Here is a 23,035-nt window from a genome sequence, read left to right as displayed (position 1 = left end):
GAACTAATTGTATGCTCACTTCATCAAACGGCATCCATGGAGACAGCAGATGTTAAAAATTCAGTTGTATTTATATTGAACATTGGTGGGTAATGATGTTATTGGGCCTAGAATCAGAATCTTTTATTATTGCCAAGTATGAGGACACATACAGGGAATTTGATGCCGGTTTCCCTGAGCTCTCTCTGTACAGAATTAAAAGCAAACAAAAACAATAGTGCAAATAGACCGTAGGCCATTCGGCCCTTCTAGCTAGCACCGCCATTCACTGTGATCATGGCTGATCATACACAATCAGTACCCCGTTCCTGCCCTCTCCCCGTATCCCTTGACCCTGCTATCTATAAGAGCTCTATCTAACTCTCTCTTGAAAGCATCCAGAGACTTGGCCTCCACTGCCTCCTGGGGCGGAGCATTTCACATATCCACCACTCTCTGGGTGAAGAAGTTTTTCCGCATCTCTGTTTTAAATGGCCTACCCCTTATTCTTAAACTGTGGCCTCTAGTTCTGGACTCACCCATCACTGGGAACGTGCTTCCTGCCTCTGGCATGTCCAATCCCTTAATAATCTTATGTGTTTCAATCAGATCCCCTCTCATCCTTCTAAATTCCAGTGTATACGAGCCCAGTCACTCCAACCTTTCAACATATGACAGTCCCACCATTCCGGGAATTAACCTTGTGAACCTACACTTCACTCCCTCAATAGCAAGAATGTCCTTCCTCAAACTTGGAGACCAAAACTGCACACAATCCTCCAGGTGAGGTCTCACCAGGGCCCTGTACAGCTGCAGAAGGACCTCTTTACTCCTATACTCAAGTCCTCTTGTTATAACAGCCAGCATGCCATTAGCTTTCTTCACTGCCTGCTGTACCTGCATGCTTGCTTTCATTGACTTATGTACAAGAACACCTAGATCTCGTTGTACTTCCTCTTTTCCTAACTTGACTCCATTTAGATAGTAATCTGCCTTCCTGTTCTTGCCACCAAAGTGGATAACCTCACATTTATCCACATTAAACTGCAACTGCCATACATTTGCCCACTCACCCAACCTGTCCAAGTCACCCTGCATTCTCATAACATCCTCCTGACATTTCACACTGCCACCCAGCTTTGTGTCACCAGCAAATTTGCTAATGTTACTTTTAATCCCTTCATCTAAATCATTAATGTATATTGTAAACAGCTGCAGTCCCAGCACCGAACCTTGCGGTACCCCACTGATTACAGCCTGCCATTCCGAAAGGGACCCGTTAATCACTACTCTTTGTTTCCTGTCAGCCAGCCAATTTTCAATCTATGACAGTACTCTGCCCCCAGTACCATGTGCCCTAATTTTGCCCACTAATCTCCTATGTGGGACTTCATCAAAAGCTTTCTGGAAGTCCAGGTACACTACATCCACTGGATCTCCGTTGTCCATTTGCATAGTTACATCCTCAAAAAACTCCAGAAGATTGGTCAAGCATGATTTTCCCTTCATAAATCCATGAAATAATCATAAACTATATACAATGAGGTCCACCTCATTGAATGTACAGGTGGACAGATAGCATTTAAATACACACTGTCCCTAAATAATCTAGGTTCCGTTTTCACAGACATGGGTCGGAAAGTACACAAATATTATCATATTGAATGATATATGCTTCCACGGTGTTGTAGTGAATAGCATCAAAAACGTAAGACTATAAGAAAGAACAACTACTAAAAGTGTTGAGAGAGGGGAGAGCTGTTTGCAGACTGAACTTGTGTATATATTGTCTGACTTATTGAATTTATTAATATGGTAGCTTAATCATATGCAGGGAGGTTCATAAGTCAGGCATTCATGACCAAGGGACAGCCTATAGACTAGAAAAGTATTAACTCTTACATATGGGTGGCTCTTGGGCTAGGTACATAAGGGGCTCAATGTGCTAGGATTTCATACTAGTGGGTGGGAGGGGGAGACTTTGTAATGAACCTTTAGCATGAATTCCATTAAAATATATTTTGATATCCATAACATAATTTGCTAAAATTTATTCATAGTTCCTTTGCTTAATTGTTTCATTTTATCATTTTGTGATAAAGTATCTCAGCTACAGCACACAATATCTTAATACCATATGTCAATCACTTGGACACTTCAAATTCAAATTTCATTTAAATTTGAAATCAGTTTTTATACCCACATTTGATATTAGCATTGCCAAGTATCTCTGTTTAACACTGTCCATAATTGGGAGGAGTTGGAATGGTGCTCAGCACTCTTAATAAAACTAACTGGTCCAATTACAACCATAGTAGCTGCAAGAGCAAGCTTAGGGGTCCCGTGGCAAAAGATTCAACTTCTGCTATCCCAAGGCCTATCTGCCATTGGCAAGGCACTCTATGAATGTCCTTGAATCACCTCCACTGAACGAATGAATGAGCTACAATGCTCATACATTGATTGCATCCAGGCAAAGCAGTGTGCTTCATTGGTACCACACCTAGCACTTAAAGTATTCACTTCCTCCACCTATCATGCATTGGCTGCAGATCATATCAGCTGCATAACACGTACTATTACTTAGCAAGGTTATTTTGATATCACCCACACCTTGACCTTAAATCCAATGAAGAATAAAGGCAATATGCACATTTGATTACCAATATTTCCAAGTTCTTTTACAAGTCTCAGGCTTTGACAGTGTATTCCTGTTCCTTTATTATCATTAAGTACAAATGCTAGAGCTACTTCTCAATTGAATTGTGGCTGTATCTTTACCAGAAAGTCAGTGTTTGCTCAAGGCAAGCTCAATGCCAGCTTTCTGAGGGCAAATAGTGATGGACAATAAATGCTAGCTTTCTACAAATGATTATTTAACATCTCAGATATGCCCTAACCACAGAACGGTGGGGAAGGGGAAAAATATTTTGATGGCAGAAATATTATGGAGTGAAGTTCATGATATCACCACTTATTGAATGAGATCAAGTCCGTGATTGCTGTTAGCACACCAGTCAGAAGTTCTGTGTGTAGTTCCCTCATTCGATCCTAATCATTAAATTTCAGATGTTATTGTTTTCATAGTATTAGTTCTGTAGCTATCCTAGTGTACTGACGTTTTTCAACAGGTACATTCGGTTTTCAAAAATTGGCTAAGCCCATAAGATGCTCCACAGGAACTTAATAGACATTGCTAGCACAGAACAGTTGAAAAATAAATGGAAGGTCAGTATTGCCTTTTTCAAATGGAATGTTGGCTAAAGAATGGAGTTAAGCATGTGTATTGTATGTTTTGAGTATCACTTCAATTTAAGAAAAGCGTCTTGCATATTTATCAAGTACATCCATTGTAGCTGTGAATCCATTCTAGATGTCAGAATAATTTAAATTTGTCACAAGACGGGATATTGTAGATTGTATTTGTGTGACACTGAGATGCAATAATAACTATTTTACTGCCTCTTCCTCCCTGCTGTTACTTTAAACAGATACAGTTCTTGCATATTATTTTATGCAGATTAAGTTCCTTAGCATTTCTCTAAATACGCATGCTTTATTTTCTATACTATACAACGTACTCCAATTTTATTTGCTGAGCGTTTAATCCCTCAGTAAGGGCCAGTAAAAATGCTGCTTTCATTGGAATATCATAGATTAAACAACTTGGAAACAGACTGGCCAATCAAGCACTCATCTGCACCTTCTCATTAACTTCCCCAGATTCTACCGTTTGCACCTGCACACTAGTAGCAATTTACAGTGGCTAATTAACTACCAACCTGTATGCCTCTGTGATGAGGTAATTGGAGCACCTTGCTACATCAAGAACATGTAAACTCCCACATGCAGCATCAGAAGTCAGGATTGAACCTAGATCACTGGAACTGAGAGACAGCTACTCTATGAGCTATGCTACTCTATTACCCTGTTGTACATTTTCCTTCTGTAGTACAGATTGTTTTTCAACAAAGACATTTTTTTGTTTCAAGACCATCTTTCCAGTGTTCTTCTGTCTGCTTCAGGGCAGAATTGGGAGATGTTCAGCCATTCTGAAGGTGTTAAAAACTGGAACTCCAGGTATAATCCAACTTCTTTCAACTCAAATGCAGCAATTATAGAGTTTTCTGCCTTTGGGTTTTTTCAAGATTTATGCATTACATAGTTAAACCTGTCAGTATTCAAGTAATTTACTGTAGTGCTGAAATCTTGCTGTTAAGAGACATTTGACAGATGTGGAGTGATCTCCCCTTGTGATGATGAAGTTGGCATGGATCATGGACAAGTCTTTATTACATTTGTCATCTGGATTCTGAGCAGACGCTTTGGTGCTCATTCATGCTGATAACCCATGATTTTTGTTCTGTGGAACCTAACATTGGGGCAAATTAACCACATTCAATGTAATGGCAATTTTATCACATTTCTCTAGAAATGCTTCTAAACAATGATAGTGTAAAGAAAGGAGGAAACTTAAAAATAAAGCTGATCTGTCCTACTTAAGCAACTTAGAGAATTTTCCTAAAGATGTATAAATAAATACTGTTGTCTTTCCCAAAATATTCTCATGAAGCTCTATTTTAGCAGCTGACTTCAGTAATGATTCAGTTTGCTAAGGGACAGATGTTATCTCACAGTGCATGCCATCTTGTGGGATTTTACTGTAATGCCCAATAAAGCATTTATTAAAAGTAAGGAATTAGTTTTGCTTGGCATCTTGTGTAAAACTGAGCTGTCCCATAATTTATTTTGCTTGAATGTAATTACTGTGAAGTTTCCAGCTGTAATTTTTTTTCAATTAGTACCTTATATTGGATATTATGATGTGATGTGAGGAATTGTAAAAATATCTGTCTCCACACTAGACTTCAAGATTAAACAAATGCACCTAAACTATGCTTTGAAGCTTTTCAGTGTTAATGATCACTGGCTTTCCTGGTTGTTTTTAAACCTGTTAATTCCTCACAATACTGCCTGCCTCATCACAAAGTACAAAATATCTTTAGCAGTTAACACCACTTTACATTCTTATGACACCAATGGCTACACATTATCTGTAACTTAATCTGAGAACTTTACCTTCCCTGTCAACTTAGTTTGTCAGTTTTACAGTGGCTTAGGCTACATCCACACCAGACCGGATAGTTTTGAAAACACCGGTTTCGCGTAAAAACGATAGGCGTCCACACTCTGCGTTTTTAAAAATATCTCTGTCCACATTAAAACGGATATTTTGGCGATACTCCTCCTGCACATGCGCAGGACACATCTACCGAAAACAAGCGACATATTTGGTGTTGAATCTCGCCGTGAAAGACTTGCTGAAGTGTGGACGTAGCCTTAGTTGGCACCTCACTTGTCGAGTTCAGTGTTTAATTTCCACTCCAGAGATTTAAATACAAAACCTCTGGTACTCAGTGCACTACTAAATGTGTAATCAAAGCTGCTGGCTTTCAGATGAGGTGAGATGTTGAGCTGAGTGGTTGTCTGCTTTCTCAGGTGGAGGTGAAAGGCAAGACATTATTTTGAAAAAAAATAGTAGTGTTCTTGCTGTTCTTATCCAGGCCAATATTCATTCATTTCTTAAATCAACATTTCAAAAGGTATTATCTGGTTATTACCTTTTCAAAAGGATGCATGTTGTCAAAATTCCTATTTTACAATAGTGACTGTGCTTCAAAAGCACTCCATTGACAATAAGATGATTAAGAAACATGAAGGGTGGGGAGATGTAAAATTTAATTTCTCCTTTGTTGAACAAGAGATTGCAATAGAGCCCAGTGATAAGTGAACTTGTGATGTATGATCATAAGTCATAGCAGACTTAGCACATCCAGACTGCCACCTTTCCCTCTTCCTGATCAAGAACCTATCAACCTCTTTTTGAATTAACCTCCTCAGCTATCTGTGATAATGAATTCTGCAGATTCACCACCCTCTGGCTAAGATGTTCCTCCTCAACTCTGTTCTAAAGAGATGACCTTTTATTCTGAGGCTGTGCCTCCCGGTCCTAGACTCACCCACGACTGGAAGCGCCTTCTTCACATCCACTATGTCTAGGCCTTTCAGTGTTTGATAAGTTTCAATAAGATCCTCCATCATTCTTCTAAACTCCAGTGAGTATAGGCCTAATGCCACCAATCACTACTCATACGTTAACCTTTTTATTTCTGGAATCATTTTTGTGAACCTCTTCTGGATCATCTCCAGAGCCAGCATGTTCTTGCTTAGATATGTGGCCCAGAACTGCTCCCAATATTCCAGAAACCTATAGGGACTCCTGCACTAGAGCTCCCAAGTTCCTTTGCACCTCTGATTTCTGAGTTTTGTTCTCAGAAAATAATCTCGGCCTTTATTCCTTCTAGTAAAGTGCATCATCAAATACATCCAATGCTGTTTTTCCATTTGCCAATTTGCCATTCTCCCAACCTGTCCAAGTCTTTCTGCAGACTCCCCACTTCCTCAATGCTACCTGCAGCTTCACCTATCTCTGCATCACCTGCAAACTTGTTCTTGGAGCCATCAGTTCTGTCATCTGATCGTTAACATATAATGTGCAATGTAGCAGACCCTGTTACCGGCAGCCAACTAGAAAAGGCCGTCTTTATTCCCACACTTTGCCTACTGCCAATCAGCCAATCTTCAGTTCATGCTCGTACCTTTCATCTAATAACAAGGGCTCCTATCTTGTTTAGCAGCCCCGTGTGCAGCAACTTATCAAAGGCCTTCTGAAAATCCAAGTAAACAACATCCATCAATTTTCCTTTGTCTCCCTAACTTGTTGTTCCTACACAGAATTTTAACACTTGGCAGGCAATATTTCCCCTGAAAGAAATAATGCTGACTTCAGCTTTCTTTTTTATCTTGTGCTTCCAAGTAACCTAAAATCTTATCCTTAATAACAGACTCTAAAATCTTACCAAACACTGAAGTCAGGTTAAGTGGCCTATAGTTTCCCATCTTTTGCCTCCCTCACTTCTTAAATAAATGGAGTGGCATTTGCAATTTTCTATTTCTCTGGAACCATTTCTAACTCTGGTAACTCTTGAAAGATCATGCTCAATCTCTTTAGCTACCTCTTTTAAAATGCTGGAGTGTATTCCATTGGGTCCACCTTCAGACCTTTCAGGTTCTCAAGCACCTTCTGCTTAGTAATAGTGACTACACCAGAATCAGGTTTATTATCACCGGCATGTGACGTGAAATTTGTTAACTTAGCAGCAGCAGTTCAATGCAATACATAATCTAGCAGAGAAAAAAAAATAAAATTTAAAAAAATAAATGAACAAGTAAATAGATTACAGTATATTTATATTGAATAAATGTTTTCAGAATGTGCAAAAAGAGAAATAATGTGTATATTTTTTTTTAAAAGTGAAGTAGTGTCCAAAGATTCAATGTCCATTTAGGAATCGGATGGCAGAGGGGAAGAAGCTGTTCCTGAATCGCTGAGTGTGTGCCTTCAGGCTTCTGTACCTCCTACCTGATGATAACAGTGAGAAAAGGGCATGCCCTGGGTGCTGGAAGTCCTTAATAATAGATGCTGCCTTTCTGAGACACCACTCCTTGAAGTTGTTCTGGGTACTTTGTAGTCTATTAGGTTCATCTGCCATTTTTTTTTTTTTGGTTTCTTATTTCTACTTTTCCAGTGGTCCATTGCCAACTCTTCCCTCTTTCTCTTTATGCATCTGGAAAAGCCTTTGGTATTCTCTTTTGTCATTAAGTAGCTAACCTTCATATTGCATCTTTTCTCTCCTTTTTGCTTTTTTAGTTGCCTTCTGTTGGTGTTTAAAAGCTCTCCAATCCTCTAGCCTCCCAGCAGTTTTTACATTATTGTATATCCTCTCTTTTGCTTTTATGTTGTCATGGTAGCCATTTTCTCCCTTTTGGATGAAATGATCCTGTGTTTTCTGAATTTCTCCCACAAAATTCTGCTGCTTTCCCATCATCTGCTAGAGTCCCCTTCCAATCAATTTCAGCTAGCTCCCCTCTCGTGTCTCTGTAGTTACCTTTACTAACATGTAATATTGATACAACCAATTTTAGCTTCTTACTCTCAAAGTGTAAGGTGAATTCTATCATATCACTGCCTCCTAAGGGTCCCTTTACCTTAAGCTTCCTAATCAAATCCAGTTCATTGCACTGCACCACACCCAGAATTGCCTTTGCCCTCCTGGGCTCAAACACAAACTGTTCTAGAAAGCCAGTTTGACGTCATTCTACAAATTCCTTTACTTCGGATCATCACCAACCTGATTTTCCCAGTCTATGTGCATATTGAATTCCCAAGACCACCATAACATTGCCTTTCTTGCATGCTTTTTCTATCTCCTTTTGTAATTTGTACCCAGCATTCATGCTACTATTTGGAGACCTGTACACAACACCCATCTGGCTCTTTTTGCCTCTGCAGTTTCTTAATTCTACTGACAAGGATTCTACATGTTGTGATCCTATAGCACTTCTTGCTCAGATCTGATTTCATTTTTTTTACCAACAGATTCATTCCAACCCCTCTTCCCATTTGCTTGTCTTTTCAATTGGAAGTATATCCTTGGGATGCTTAGGTCCCAACTATAATCTTCTTTCAGTCATGACTGACGCTCACAATGTCATACCTGCCAATTTCTAACTGCGCTATAAGCATATCTACCTTACTTCATGTGCTCTATGCATATACTATACTCAGTTCTTTCTGAGTTCATGTTTATTGGCCTATCGTCACAGGTTTACAGAGCAAGCACTGCATATGAATGAGCATCCCTTGTTGCTCTCAAAAGCAAAACACCATGCTGTCTTGGCACCAAGCTCATGGAAGCTTGAGTGGTATGGTGATGCAGTTAGTAGAACTCAGATCACAAATAAGAGAAAATCTACAGATGCTGGAAATCACACACAAAGTGCTAGAGGAACTCAGCAGGCCAGGCAGCATCTATGAAAAAGAGTACAAGAGCAGGACTGGAGGGTTTTGGCCCAAAATGTCAACTGTACTCTTTTCCATAGATGTTGGCTGGCCTGCTGATTTCCTCAGCATTTTGTGTGTGTGTTGCTTAGTAAGTAGAACTGATGCCTCACAACTCCAGCAACATGCAACCTTGGGCACTGTGCATGTGGTGTTTGCATATTCTCCCTGTGACGGAGTGAGCTACCACATCCAAGATGTGGTTAAATCAGTTAATTGGTCAGTATAAACTGCCCCCTACTGTGTAAGTTGTAGAGTTATATAGCACGGAAATGGGTCCTTCAGTTCAGCAGCGCGTGCCTGCTAAAGTGCCTCATCCAAGCTATTCCTATTTTCCACCACTTGGCCTGTAACCTTCAAAACCTTTTAAATGTTTGTACCTGTCCAACTATCTTTAAACCTGTTATTAAACCTGTCTCAACCATTTCCTTTGGGAACTCGTTCCAAAATGAGTAGTTGAGTCAAAAATTGAGGATCGTGGTGATTGTGATTTGTCATCTTCAAAGATGTTTTTGTATTTCAATCAACGATGTATAATTTAGAGTGCTACATCTCCACATGTAAATAGGTTATCCAAAACTATATAAAAATAGTTCAATTTAATATCAGAGAATGTAGATGCTGTACAATCTGAAATTCTTTCTCTTCACAGGCATCCACAAAACAAGAACCCCATAGAATGAATGATAGAACATCAGATATTCTGGATGAGTCTGATATTAACAGCTTGTAGTCGTGAACTATTTTTGTTTTCTTGTTTGTGATATGTTTCATAGTGTAATCACAGCTATAACATAAAAAACAAGTAATGGATTTGGAATGATATATTGAAAATTTCCAACAAAATTCAATTTTGTTTACGTTTCATTGAAATCCAAGCTACATATTTATGGATTTATATTTAAGAATGGGTTTGATGCTTTCTTGTTCCAGTCTAAGCTTCAACTTTGTATCTTGAAGTTCATCCACTTATGAAATGTTATTTGTTTCAGCTAGTCATTTCTCTTTAGAAAGCATTACACTTCAGTGCTTTCTTTGGACTAGAACTAAGTTAATAAAAATCTGCCAGTAATGGTATGGAAAGCTGTAATCACAAGCAATTCATCTAACTTGCTTTAAACTCAATATGCTATAAGAATAAGACAAAATCTATACTTTAAAGAGGAAAAGGATTAAATTTTCAAGCTTAATGCCCTTTCTCATCCTTTTCACTTCTAATAAGGGGTTTTTGACCTCTATCTATGTTTCTCTCCACAGACGCTGCCTGCCCAGGATGTTTCCAATGTTCTCATTTTAATTTCAGATTTTTAGGATCTATAGATTTTTAATTTTAAATTTAAACATTTTAGTTTTTTGAAACACAGTGCAGTATTGTAATTTACTGAAGCCTTCGAGGCTAATACTATATTTAGATGTGCTTTAATATAGTTTCCTTCAGAGGAATTTTTAAAAGGAATCTGTATTTCATTTTGATCACAATATACTGCTTAAGCTCTGGATTTAGTGGAAGCCAATTTATGTGCCTGATTGAATATGGTGCCATTAAAGTTTTTGCTTTCCAAGCCTCTCCACCTGATCAACTTTACATACGAATTTACATGCTGTACTTTCCATTCCACTGACAGACTAAGGAAGTTACTGATCTAATGGAGGCATTCAGTTAGAGTGAAGAAATGACATTTCCAAAACTGAGCAATACACAAAGTGCTGGAGGAACTCAGCAGTCCAGAAAGCATCTATGGAAAAAAGTACAGTTGATGTTTCGGGCCGAAATCCTTTGGCAGGACGTATGGTTTTGGCCTGAAATGTTGGGTGTACTTTTTTCCATAGATGCTGCATAGCCTGCTGAGTTCCTCCAGCAATTTGTGTGTTGCTCAAATTTCCAGCATCTGCAGACTTTCTCTTGTTTGTGACATTTCCTACCAATAGCTTTTAAAATTAAAAGTATCAATTAATGGAGTGGTACATGCTTTACTTGCTGCTTACTGTTTCCAGTTGGAGATTACATTTTACTACTTAGTTAAGTTGGTGGAGCAAAAGAAAGAAAAATTCCTGGTAAAAGTTCAAGTTCTGGTCAGTAGAAAACATGAGGGAAGCCAATAAGAGCATAGACAAAAGGCTCTTTGCTTGATGTACAGTCATTGCAACCAGTTTACTGAATGCATCCCAGTCTGGAATTCTGCTCAAGCACAAAGTCAAATGCATTATTTCTGTTGTTAAAAATGTGAACTCCAACTTATTAGAAGGTAATGTCATAAGAAACTGACAATAGAAGGAACGACTGATATGGGAGATAGTATTTAATACAAAACCGCCCCAGCCATTTTCAATATTCTATACTTTGGTGCCTTATGCTGCTGTTGAGGGAGATTCATTTTGTCCCAACCAATACTCATAAATGTTTAAGCCATCCCATGGTTAATATCTCAGATCTATTACCAATATTTTAATACCTAAGGGGTTCATTTGTTGTAGTCAAAATGTGCTGTTCTTGTTTACCTTATTGTTGTCATGTTTTCCTGGACATCTCATTCGTTTAATTTCCTGGTAAGAAATATTTTGAATGTGGTTAGTAAGAAATAGTAAACATCATCTCCAGCACAATAAAGATGTAATTCAAGCCAATGATTTTCAACTTGTTGTGGGAAATCATTATAAATTATAGAATAACATTTTTTGAAAAGTGCAGTAGTATTTCATGATTACTGTTGGAATATAATGTTCATTATTCCAGAGTCATGTATCACAAAGTGCAGAAATTTGGGAATTGTTCCTTAGTCTGCTGAATGGCGATCTGTTCCTTTCTAAACACGTTCAGTTATATACTACAGGGACAGAAATATATCAGCCTGGATCAATGGAGTTATTTCAAACTGGAGAAAGTGTGAAATTTTAACAATTCTTTTAAAATGTGGAAAATCATTGGCAGTTACAATGAATGCATGTATAGCATGATCCTTCCTTCTGATCTATAAGGTGTTCCATTGGCTTTCTCTCTTTTCTGCTACTTTGATTGCTTCATTGTTGAAGGGAGGATTCAGGCCTATCCAGGTAATATCAACTAATTAGTAACTTATCCTCTCAATTGGCTTTGCTAAGTGCTGAAAATTGGACAGAGGGCTATAAGGCAGCATTGTTAGAATTGTTTTTACATTTTTGAAGCACTTTTCAATCTCACAGCTTGCATATCTGTTTGTATTCAAAGTTACCTTACAAGTGTTAAAAATTGTTGTCTTAGACTTTGTTTTAGAAGAATTGTTGTCTTTGAATTTGATAAGTTTTAGAAAAATGAAAGTTCTTTACTGACTCAAGATGAAGTCTTTAAATTTTTGATGTAAGTTCATGAAGTTACAAGTGAAAAGTCAAATAATAAGTAACTTCAAATGATTATGCAGTTTCTTAAATGGCATGAGTTGTTCCCTGATCAGTTTATCTTAAAGATGCAGAAGGTTAAGATGCAAGTAGGCTGGTGTTCCTCTAATGTAATTGGGAGCTCTATTTCTGCAGGACATGGTAGTTGAAATATTGGAGTTCACCACCAGTGAGCCTCTGCTACCAAGTTACTCTTGTCCTTAATGCAGCGACCTGTTATTGGAGGAAGTGGCCAGCCCAAGTGCAGTTCCTGTCCAGTGTTTATTCATGAGTTGAGCTTTTCTTTAATTGGCATGTAGTGTCTGAATGGAAACCTTTTTCTGTGGTTTTGTTTTGAAGGCTTGATTAGAAAGGGGTGTATAATGTAATTTGTGAATGACTTGCAGCTGTAGTAGGAAGTTTTGTTTTGTGACAGATCTTTTTTTTTTCCTGCAGTTTTTTCAAAGACCACCGATGCAACCAACTAGACCCAGCATACCGAATAATAATCCTTCCATGCGTCCAGGGACACAGACTGCAACGGCTGCAGTCTATCCACCCAGCCAAGGGCCTATAATAATGATGAATCCACCTGTGCCATATCCCCCAGCTCCTCAGGCTCCTTATTATATTGCTAATCCGGTAAGAGGTGTGATTGATATTTCAAACATTATAATTATCTCAACTAGTAGTATTGTTATTCTTTATAAATGAATCAACATGTGTTTGGAGAGTGAGGATTGCACGTACTTGTAAACAAATGTGTCTCTGCATACAGTTGGGGGTATTACATTTTATAGTCTGCAACTCATAAATTAGTCATGTTTTGCTTTTATTAAATCACATTTGTTTCAAAGTTTTGAATAATTCAATTTGTATTTTAGTTGAGTATCATAACAGTACAGCGCAGAAACAAGCCCTTCTGAACACAATGCCTGTGCCAATTTAAACTGCGCATGGTCTACGTACCTTAGTATTACACCTAAAGATCTCATTGTAAGTCAATAATCCAAATGATCTTGCTTCCATTTGCTATATACTTTCCCCTTAAATCTGGCCTTTCCAAATGCAACACCACGTATCTCCATCTGCCATTTCTCTACCCACATTTCCAACTGGTCTATATCCTGCTGAATCCTTCTACACTGTCCACAACTCCTTCAATTTTTGTGCCACCTGCAAACAACCCACTCAGCTACATTTTCATCCAGATCATTTATAGATATTACAAACAAAACCTCTCAGCACCGATCATTGGTGAATACTAATGGTCACAGACCTCCAGTTAGAAAAACACCTCTCCACCCCCTACCTCTGTTTTCTCTGGCCAAGCTAATTTTGAATCCAGTCTCACAAGTCTCCATGGATCCCATCTGCCTTAATCTTCTGACTGGCAGCTCTGGGAGGTTACCAGAATGTGTGTATGGGAAGGGGCAATGCACCGGCCTGGCTGGATTAGCCTACTGTGACAAATCTTGTAAACTGTTCTAAGTCCACGTGTATTGCATCCACTGCTCTACCCTCAACAATCATTTTTGTCACTTCTTCAAAAAAAAACTTAATAACCAAGTTTATAAGACATGACTTTACCACATTTCTATTCCTAATACAAGTAGATCTTATCTGTAAGAATCTTCTCCAATAATTTATCGGCCATTGATGTATGAAAAGAAGGCAATGGCAAACCACTTCTGTAGAAAAATTTGCCAAGAGCAGTCATGGTCATGGAAGACCATGGTCGCTCATGTCATACAACATGGTAGATACATACATGATGATGATTGATATATGGAACCAAAGCTTGTAGTTTTCAGGTTTCTCTGTGCTGCCCTTGCTATTCTCCAATATCATGGGGCCTCATTTGTAGCTAAAGACGATATTTTGATCATCATCAAGGCCCTAACAATCTCCTCCCTGTATCTCTCTGCCTCCTCCACCATAATGCTCTTCAAGAGACCTACAACATCATGCAAGGCTCCTGAAACTTGCCATCCTTGTAATTCTTCCTTGCAGGAACAAGATAGTCCTGTATTTTGACCAGCTAGCCTTTAAGCGACTCCTATGTGTAGACATGCTCAGTGACAATTGCTGCCAACCAACATGCCCCAGCATCAGCTCAATACCTTTTTCAAAGTTAATGCTTTCCCTTGAGGCCTATTGTTATTCTTAACTGTGATTAAGTGAAAACTGAGAGTTATGATCACTATTCCCAAAATGATCTCCCACTGAAATTACAAAACGCTGGCCAGGCTCATTTTCCAATACAAGATCTGGTAGAGCCCCTTGGTTGGATTAACTACATCCTACAGCAAGAAGCCTTCTTAACATATTCTGCCCTATTTAATTCTCTAGCATAAACATAGTCCCAAGTCAGTAATAGGGAAATTGAAGTCACCCGCTACTTCTAATATTTTGTTTTTACATCATTCCATAATCTGTTCATGTACTTGATCCTTTATCTCCTGATGGCTTTTGGGTGGCTTATAGTTTAAATCCATCATAGTATTTGCACCTTTCTTATTCCTGACTTCCTCCCATTTTGCTTCACTGGCTGAGCACCTCCAACTTGCCTTCTCTAAGTGCCAGTGTCATTCTCTCTGCACAGTAGTGCAGCGCTTCCACCTTTTCGACATCCCTTTCTGTCATGACTGAAACTTCTGAATCCTGGAATGCTGAGCTGCTGGTCCTGCCTTCTGTCAATCAAGTCTCTGTAATGGCCACAACATTATAGTTCATGTACTAATCCAAGCTTTAGGTTCATCTGCTTTACCCGTAATCCTCCTTGCATTGAAGTAAAAGCACTTGTAAGTCCAACCTTGCTCATTAACCTGGCCCTGCCTGAGTTTCCTTTCAGCCTTACTTCATCTATGCTGTACATTCTCTTCACTGTTGACTTCATTCTATCGTTCCCAGACCCCTATCATGCTAGTGTTAATTTTTATGAATAGCACTTAACAAATCTCCCAGTGGGGAAATTATTACCCCCCCCCCCCAGTTTGGGTACATTCAGCTCTCCTTGTACAGGTCTCAGTTGCCCTGTACAAGAGCCAGTAATCCATGTACCTGAAGCACTTTCCCCTCCAGCTCCTTCGTAGTGCCTCTATCTATCTTACTACACTTTGCCGCGCTGGCACATGCCACAGGCAATAATCTTGAGATTACAGCCCTAGAAGTCCGGCTTTTTAATTTTATGCCTAACCGTCTAAATTGTCTTGACGGTCTTCACCTCTCTTCTTTCTGAAGTCTTTAATACCGATACGGACTACAACCCCTTCCCCTTTCAAAATATCTGTGTGTGGCGACCCATTTCCTGGCACATCCGAACCAGCTCACAATTAGATAGCCTACGGGGGTTTGCGAGCACAGAGCTTTGGAGCCTCTGCGCCACGGGGGGCAGGTTGAGGGAGGCTTGAAAGTGAGGCTGAAGATTTCAAATAAAGTTTTTCCTTCGACTGCAGTTACCGACTCCGTGTCATAATTTTAGCGCTGCATGTAGCACACCGCTACAATTGGTGACCCCAACGGTCCAAACGATTTTTGGACCAGAAATGACCGACGCCGCCTCTGTTCATGCGGTTTCGTTGAAACTGCCGGGTTTCTGGACACAGCGACCGAACCTATGGTACCAGCAAGCCGAAGCCCAATTCCACGTTCGCCAGATCACCTCAGAAGACACCCGCTACTACTACGTGGTGAGCTCCCTCGACCAGGACACAGCGGCCCAGGTCGCGGAGTTCATACAGTCGCCCCCAGTAGACGGCAAGTACACGGAATCCAAAGCCCTGCTCCTCAGGACTTTCGGACTCTCACGGCACGAGCGGGCTGCCCGTTTACTGCACCTGGATGGCTTGGGCGACAGACCTCCATCGGCTTTAATGAATGAGATGTTGTCTCTAGCCGACGGACACACACCCTGCCTCATGTTTGAGCAGGCATTCCTGGAGCAGCTGCCCGAGGACATACGCCTGCTGCTGTCCGACGCGGATTTCAGTGACCCCCGGAAAGTGGCAGCCCGGGCGGACTTGCTGTGGAACGCCAAAAAGGTGAGCGGGGCATCCATCGCACGGATCTCCCAGCCACGCTCCCAGCAGCAAACCAGTCCAGGCCCGGCTGCAGAGCCCGCCAACCCCCGGCCCAAGGAACACCGGTGCTTCTACCACCAGCGGTGGGGCGCAGAAGCCCGCTGTTGTCGCCCACCCTGCAAGTTCCCGGGAAACGCCAGGGCCAGCCGCCACTGCTGGCTACGCCTGCGCTCGGTGGCTTCCCCCGGACAAGCTCCGACTGGCGAAGGAGGAGTTACAGAGGATGGAGGCATTGGGGATCATCCGGCGGTCCGACAGCCCATGGGCCTCCCCCCTGCACATGGTGCCCAAAGCGACGGGAGGCTGGAGACCGAGCGGCGACTACCGCAGGATGAACGAGGCTACCACACCGGACCGCTACCCTGTGCCACACATTCAGGACTTTGCAGCAAACCTGCACGGCGCACGGATCTTCTCTAAGGTAGACCTCGTCCGAGGGTACCATCAAATCCCGATGCATCCTGACGACGTCCCCAAAACGACTCTCATCACCCCGTTTGGCCTTTTCGAGTTCCTCCGCATTCCGTTCGGCCTGAAGAATGCCGCACAGACGTTCCAGCGGCTAATGGACGTGGTGGGACGGGACCTGGACTTCGTGTTCATCTATTTGGACGACATCCTCATAGCCAGCAGCAGTCGTCAGGAGCATCTGTCCCACCTCCGTCAACTCTGCGCCCGACTGAGTGAGTACGGTCTTACAATCAACCCCGCCAAATGCCAGTTTGGACTCGATACCATTGACTTCCTGGGCCACAGGATTACTAAAGACGAAGCAACCCCTCTGCCCGCTAAGGTAGATGCGGTCCGCCATTTCCCCCGACCCACCACGATCAAAGGCCTTCAGGAATTCGTAGGTATGGTCAATTTCTACCACCGCTTCCTCCCTTCAGCTGCCCGGATCATGCGCCCCCTGTTCACCCTGATGTCGGGTCCGAGCAAGGACATTACCTGGGACAAGGAGTCCGCCGCCGCTTTCGTTCAAACGAAGGAAGCTTTGGCAAACGCCGTAATGCTAGTACATCCCAGAATGGACGCCCCTACCGCCCTCACAGTGGACGCATCTAACACGGCAGTCGGTGGGGTACTGGAGCAGCTCATCGCGGGTCGCTGGCAACCCCTGGCGTTTTTCAGCAAACACCTGCAGCCACCCGAGCTCAAATACAGTGCTTTCGACCGGGAACTGTTGGTGCTCTACCTGGCAATCCGGCATTTCAGGTACTTCCTAGAAGGTCGGCACTTCACCGCGTTCACGGACCACAAACCGCTTACCTTTGCGTTTACAAAAGCATCTGACCCCTGGTTGTCCCGCCAGCAACGCCACCTGTCCTACATCTCTGAATACACGACGGATGTCCGGCACGTCTCGGGTAAGGACAATGTCGTGGCTGATGCGCTCTCTCGCCCTACCGTTCATGCCCTTTCCCAAGGGGTAGACTTTGAGGCAATGGCAGAGGCACAGCAGGCAGATGAGGAGATTCCGAGTTACAGAACCGCAGTCTCCGGTTTGCAGCTCCAGGACCTCCCTGTGGGCCCGGGTGAGAGGACCCTACTCTGTGACGTCGCCACCAGCCAGCCCCGTCCCGTGGTCCCGACAGCCTGGCGGCGCCGTGTTTTCGACTCCATTCGTAACTTGGCACACCCTCCATCCGGACGACTGTTCGTTTGGCACGGACTCCGCAAACAGGTCAGTGAATGGGCCAAAACGTGCATGCACTGCCAGACGGCCAAGGTGCAGCAGCACACCAAAGCCCCACCGCAGCAGTTCCATCCCGCCCATCAGCGTTTCGACCACATTCATGTGGATATCGTGGGCCCCCTGCCAGTGTCGTGCGGAGCGCGGCACCTCCTGACTATCGTGGACCGGTTCACAAGATGGCCAGAGGCGGTCCTGCTCACCGACACCACCTCCGAATCTTGCGCCCGAGCCCTGATCACCACCTGGATATCCCGCTTTGGTGTACCGGCCCACATTACCTCCGACAGAGGCGCCCAGTTCACCTCCAGCCTGTGGTCAGCTATGGCCAGCCTTTTGGGGACTCAGCTGCACCACACAACTGCCTACCACCCACAGTCGAACCGGCTAGTGGAGCGTTTCCACCGTCACCTGAAGTTGGCCCTCATGGCCCACCTGCGAGGAGCCAACTGGGCGGACGAGCTTCCCTGGGTCCTACTCGGCATCCGCACAGCGCCCAAGGACGACCTGCACGCCTCGTCGGCTGAGTTGGTATACGGCACGCTCCTGGTCGTCCCCGGGGAGTTCCTACCAGCCCCACGGGGGCAAGAGGAAGATCCCGCAGCAGTCCTGGGCAGACTACGCAAGAAGCTCGGTAACCTGGCCCCCATACCCACTTCACAGCACGGGGGGAACCCGACCTGCATACCCAAAGACCTGCAGAACTGTAAGTTTGTGTTTGTACGAAGGGGCGGGCATCGGCCACCGCTGCAGCGGCCATATGAGGGGCCGTTTATGGTGCTCCGGAACAACGGGTCCACGTTCGTGCTGGACGTTGGGGGGGAAAGAGGAGGTTTTCACGGTGGACCGCCTCAAACCGGCCCATGTGGACCTGGCACAACCGGCCGAGTTTCCGGCACCTCGGCGCAGAGGCCGACCTCCCAAGCAGGTTCCGGCCCAGACTGTGGACATTGGGGGGTGTATCGCCGGTTCGGGGGGGGGGGGTTATGTGGCGACCCATTTCCTGGCACATCCGAACCGGCTCACAATTAGATAGCCTACTGGGGTTTGCGAGCACAGAGCTTTGGAGCCTCTGCGCCACGGGGGGGCAGGTTGAGGGAGGCTTGAAAGTGAGGCTGAAGATTTCGAATAAAGTTTTTCCTTCGACTGCAGTTACCGACTCCGTGTAGTAATTTTAGCTCTGCATGTAGCACACCACTACATGTGCATGTTAGAGACACCCTTGACCCTGATATCAGGGAGGCAACACATTATCCTGAAGTCTCGCAGCCACAGGGGTGCTTATTTGTTGTCCTCATTAAAGATTTCACTGTCATTATTTGCCTAGTCTTTAATCTGCTCTGCTATACATCAGAGGCAGTATGGTGCCACTAATCTAATTGCTTTTGTCATTTTGTCCTAAGAGGCCAAACTCTCAATAGTACTCAATTTGTATTCTTGTTTGAGAGGGGAGCACAATCCTTGTCTTTCTGGTGGTCACCCATCTATCTGACTTGAACCACTGTCATGATTACCTCCTGAAACTCCGGTCTGTGCACTCTCTGCCTCCTGTGTGCTCTGAGTCCAACTGCTGCCCCAATTGCTCATGTGGTTTGAGAAGAGCTGCAGTTGGATACACTTACAGCAGGCACAGTAGGAAGGACACTTGAAAACTCTCCTGTCTCCTTATTTCTTGGGAGGGAGCATACGATCCCACCAACTGCCATTGTCGCTCTTCTAACTCAATGAAAAATCCCACCCAACTCTTATCAATTTAAGTTTTATTTAATTTCTATCCATATGTTTAGTTTATTGTACTAATTGTATTGTGGGAAATTAGTTCTGAAGGTAGTATGTGAAGATATTGAGTTATGATATGATATTAAATAGTTAGTTACACTTCTGCTGGAACTTCCATTTTTCCAATATTACAACAGCTTGTCATACAAGCACTCTGCCTTGGCTGTGACTTTAACATTGGCCTTGTTACTCCACTATAGCATATCAACCTATATAAAAACTAGGGTGATTAGTGATTTGAAGAATTGAGGTAATTTTGATTTTACAACTCTGTAACCAAGTGGTTTAACATAGCAAAGCTGTGGAAGTCTTTACTGTTACTAGCGTGACAATGGCCAGGGAAGATAATTGAACATTCTTAAAAGATGCCAGAGAAGTAACTAATGATATGTGCAGGCCTTGTGTGAATATGGGCAAATTCTTAATCTCAATTAGTTTATTGATTAAAATTTCAAGTGGTCTTTTGTCACAATGGAATGAATACTCAACCAGTCATGAGCTGTCCTATTAATCCTGTTTGTTTTCTATGAACTCTTCTTCCCATTGTGTAGATGACAAAATCATTCATGGGTGGGGAGGGGTCTATTATGCACCCTGTATGACTGCCAGTCCAACTGATAGTTAGTGCTCGCGCACTGCAAGCTTTGCGCATAATCATGTATTTAGGGGTTTTTTTAATTTGTTTTCTAATGGTTTAATTTGATTTCTTAATGTGTCATTTGTTGTCGACAGTATTTCAGACTACATTTGATCAAAGTAAACTAAGCCCTTGTTACCCACTGACTTGTTATACACAAATGTGTAGACTTCCAAGGTCAGCCATGTATGATTTGGATTTGTGGCAAGCACCACTTGTTCCTTCAGAGCCCTCTCATGTCATGTCTGATAAATCCTGTTTGCCATGCATTCCATTTGATGGCTTCTGCTAGCAATATCTAGTGCTAGTGAAATATCTATAGCCTATAAGCAGCTAGAGCCTGAGCAGGCTGCTTTTCTTTAGTTTCTGTGCTTATACTGCACAAATATGTAAAAGTATGTATTTGACATTACTTCTGTGTGGCTTCCAAATCACGTTATCCCTCTGTGCCTTCGTAAGTTATGCAGCACTTACATTGATATGTGGCTAATATTGTGTCAGGTGTGTGGCTGAGGCTGGAACATCAGTGAATTAAAAATGTGTGTAGGATTGTAGCCAGTAACAGGATGAGGGCTAAGTGTGTGGCTGGTGCGAACTTCAAAGATGTCAGTAGTAGTGCTAACAGCACTGTGCGCTGCCTCAGTGGGAGCCATGAGCTATCAACTGCTACAAATGGTGATAAAGTCTGAAGCCAGTCAATCTCCTCCTTCAATTGTTCCACTTAATCAAAAGTGAGTTGTACTTGATTTAATGAGCTATCCAGGGGTTATATGACTGATTAAGGACTGGATGTGAACTAGGCAAGCTAAAACATACTGACAAGTGGAAAACATGTGAGCATGACTTAATATCAACTAAAAACATTCATTTTGAAGAAAATAAATCTGGTGCTTTCTGGTGTATATGACAAATAAACTCTTAGGCTTCCAGTGGGGTACAGGTATCAATTTTAACCCATGTTTCAATGACAAACTCTGCCATCTTCATCAGGGATGATGCCTGTGCATGTCTAGTCCGGTGTTATTTATACCCTACTGTCTGTCCCTCCTGATTGGTTAGTCCTCATCCAATCAGGTTTCAGCCTCCCACCTTGTTGACAGTTGAATTGCAATTCTAACTTAGAGTAATGCCTTCACCTTTGTTAAAATTCTTTTCCTCCAGTTATATTTCAATGTCTTCCTTTACCAGATGGTCCCAAAAGCCATTGGTGCAGCACAGTAGTTTAGTGCGGTCGAAGTCAATCCTATGGACGTTTTGAATGCAGTGTTCTGCTACTGCCGATTTCTCCCAGTAGCCCAAATGGATGCACCTGTGCTCCTTGATGCAGATTTCCACTGTGTGTCCTGTCTGGCTGCTTCACATTCATTGGGAATCCTGTAAACACCAGATGTCCTGAGCCCCAGAACATCTTTGACCCACATAAGCTGTGATTTGAGCTTCCCTACTGGTTTGTGGATAGTATTAATCTGGTATTTCTTCAGGGTCCTGGGTGATCCTTTCAGAAACCGTGGAAATATAGGGAAGATAGAAGATAATATAGGGAAGAGGGTTCCTCATTGTTAAGTTTCCTGGTTTTTTCATTGTCCCTTTTAGGGGCTCAGTTGATTTCCCTCACTTTGTCACCATTCTGTAGGAATGCCATGTGTGAATGCCATGTGTGACGTCCATCTTATTTCCTTGTGGAGACTCGCCGGGTCTGAAATAGTTTTCATACGGTTAATCAAAGGTTGAAAGAAGCACTCTATATTGGCAGGTATGACAATGGCTGTTACTGTTGAGGAATAAGTCCGTGTGAGTGGGTTTCCAATAGATGCCATGTCCGAGGCTGTCGTCTGGTTTCCTTTGTATTAGTATGTCTGGGAGCAGGAGGCAACCTTTCTTCTCCATCACTGTTGTAAATTGAATGTTCGGATGTAAGCTGTTCAATTGATCATGGAACTGTTGGAGTGCCTGTAGTCCCTACGAGGTGTCATTGACTGAAAAAAACATTTACTGTCTTCCCTCTATTTCCACGGTTTCTGGAAAGATTGCCAGAATCCTGAAGAAATACTGGATTAATCCCATCCACAAACCTGTAAGGAAGCTCAAATCACAGTTTATGTGGGTCAAAGATGACCTGGGACTCAAGGCAGCTGACATTTACAGGATGGCACACATCAGCCAGATGGGATGCATGGTGGAAACCCGCATCAAGGAGCACAGGAGGTGAATCTGTTTTGGTTACCCGGAGAAATCAGCAGGACAGAAATTTGCATTTGGAATGGCCGATTGATAGGCACAATGGCTTTTGGGACCACCTGGTGAAAGAAGCCATTGAAATTAAACTAAGAGGAAAAGAATTTTAAAAAGATGAAGGTCTCACTCTAAGTAAGAACTGGAATTTGTTTGTAAACAAGGTGAGATAGCGGAAACCTGAATGGATGAGGAGTAACCAATCAGGAAGGACAGACGAAAGGGGCTCTGTCAATACCAACGGACTAAATATGCCCAGGCGTCATCTCTGATGAAGATGGCAATGTTTGTCATTGAAATGTCAAATAAAATCGATATCT

The 23,035-nt window shown here is 42.5% G+C and overlaps 1 protein-coding gene across 9 annotated transcripts in view; it reads left to right on the top strand.

The window, feature by feature from the left end:
- The window catches only part of LOC132382001 (eukaryotic translation initiation factor 4 gamma 3-like), a 315,701-nt gene that overhangs the window by 159,046 nt on the left and 133,620 nt on the right, over positions 1-23,035 (top strand). For all 9 annotated transcript variants that reach the window (XM_059951770.1, XM_059951769.1, XM_059951766.1 and 6 more), the window contains one exon: positions 12,749-12,934. In XM_059951770.1, the coding sequence (XP_059807753.1) occupies positions 12,749-12,934 (186 nt within the window). The remainder of the gene's footprint in view (positions 1-12,748; positions 12,935-23,035) is intronic.

The sequence above is a fragment of the Hypanus sabinus genome, chromosome 27 (genome assembly GCF_030144855.1).
Source record: "Hypanus sabinus isolate sHypSab1 chromosome 27, sHypSab1.hap1, whole genome shotgun sequence".
Classification (NCBI taxonomy): Eukaryota; Metazoa; Chordata; class Chondrichthyes; order Myliobatiformes; family Dasyatidae; genus Hypanus; species Hypanus sabinus.
This window is presented reverse-complemented; position numbering and strand designations above follow the sequence as displayed.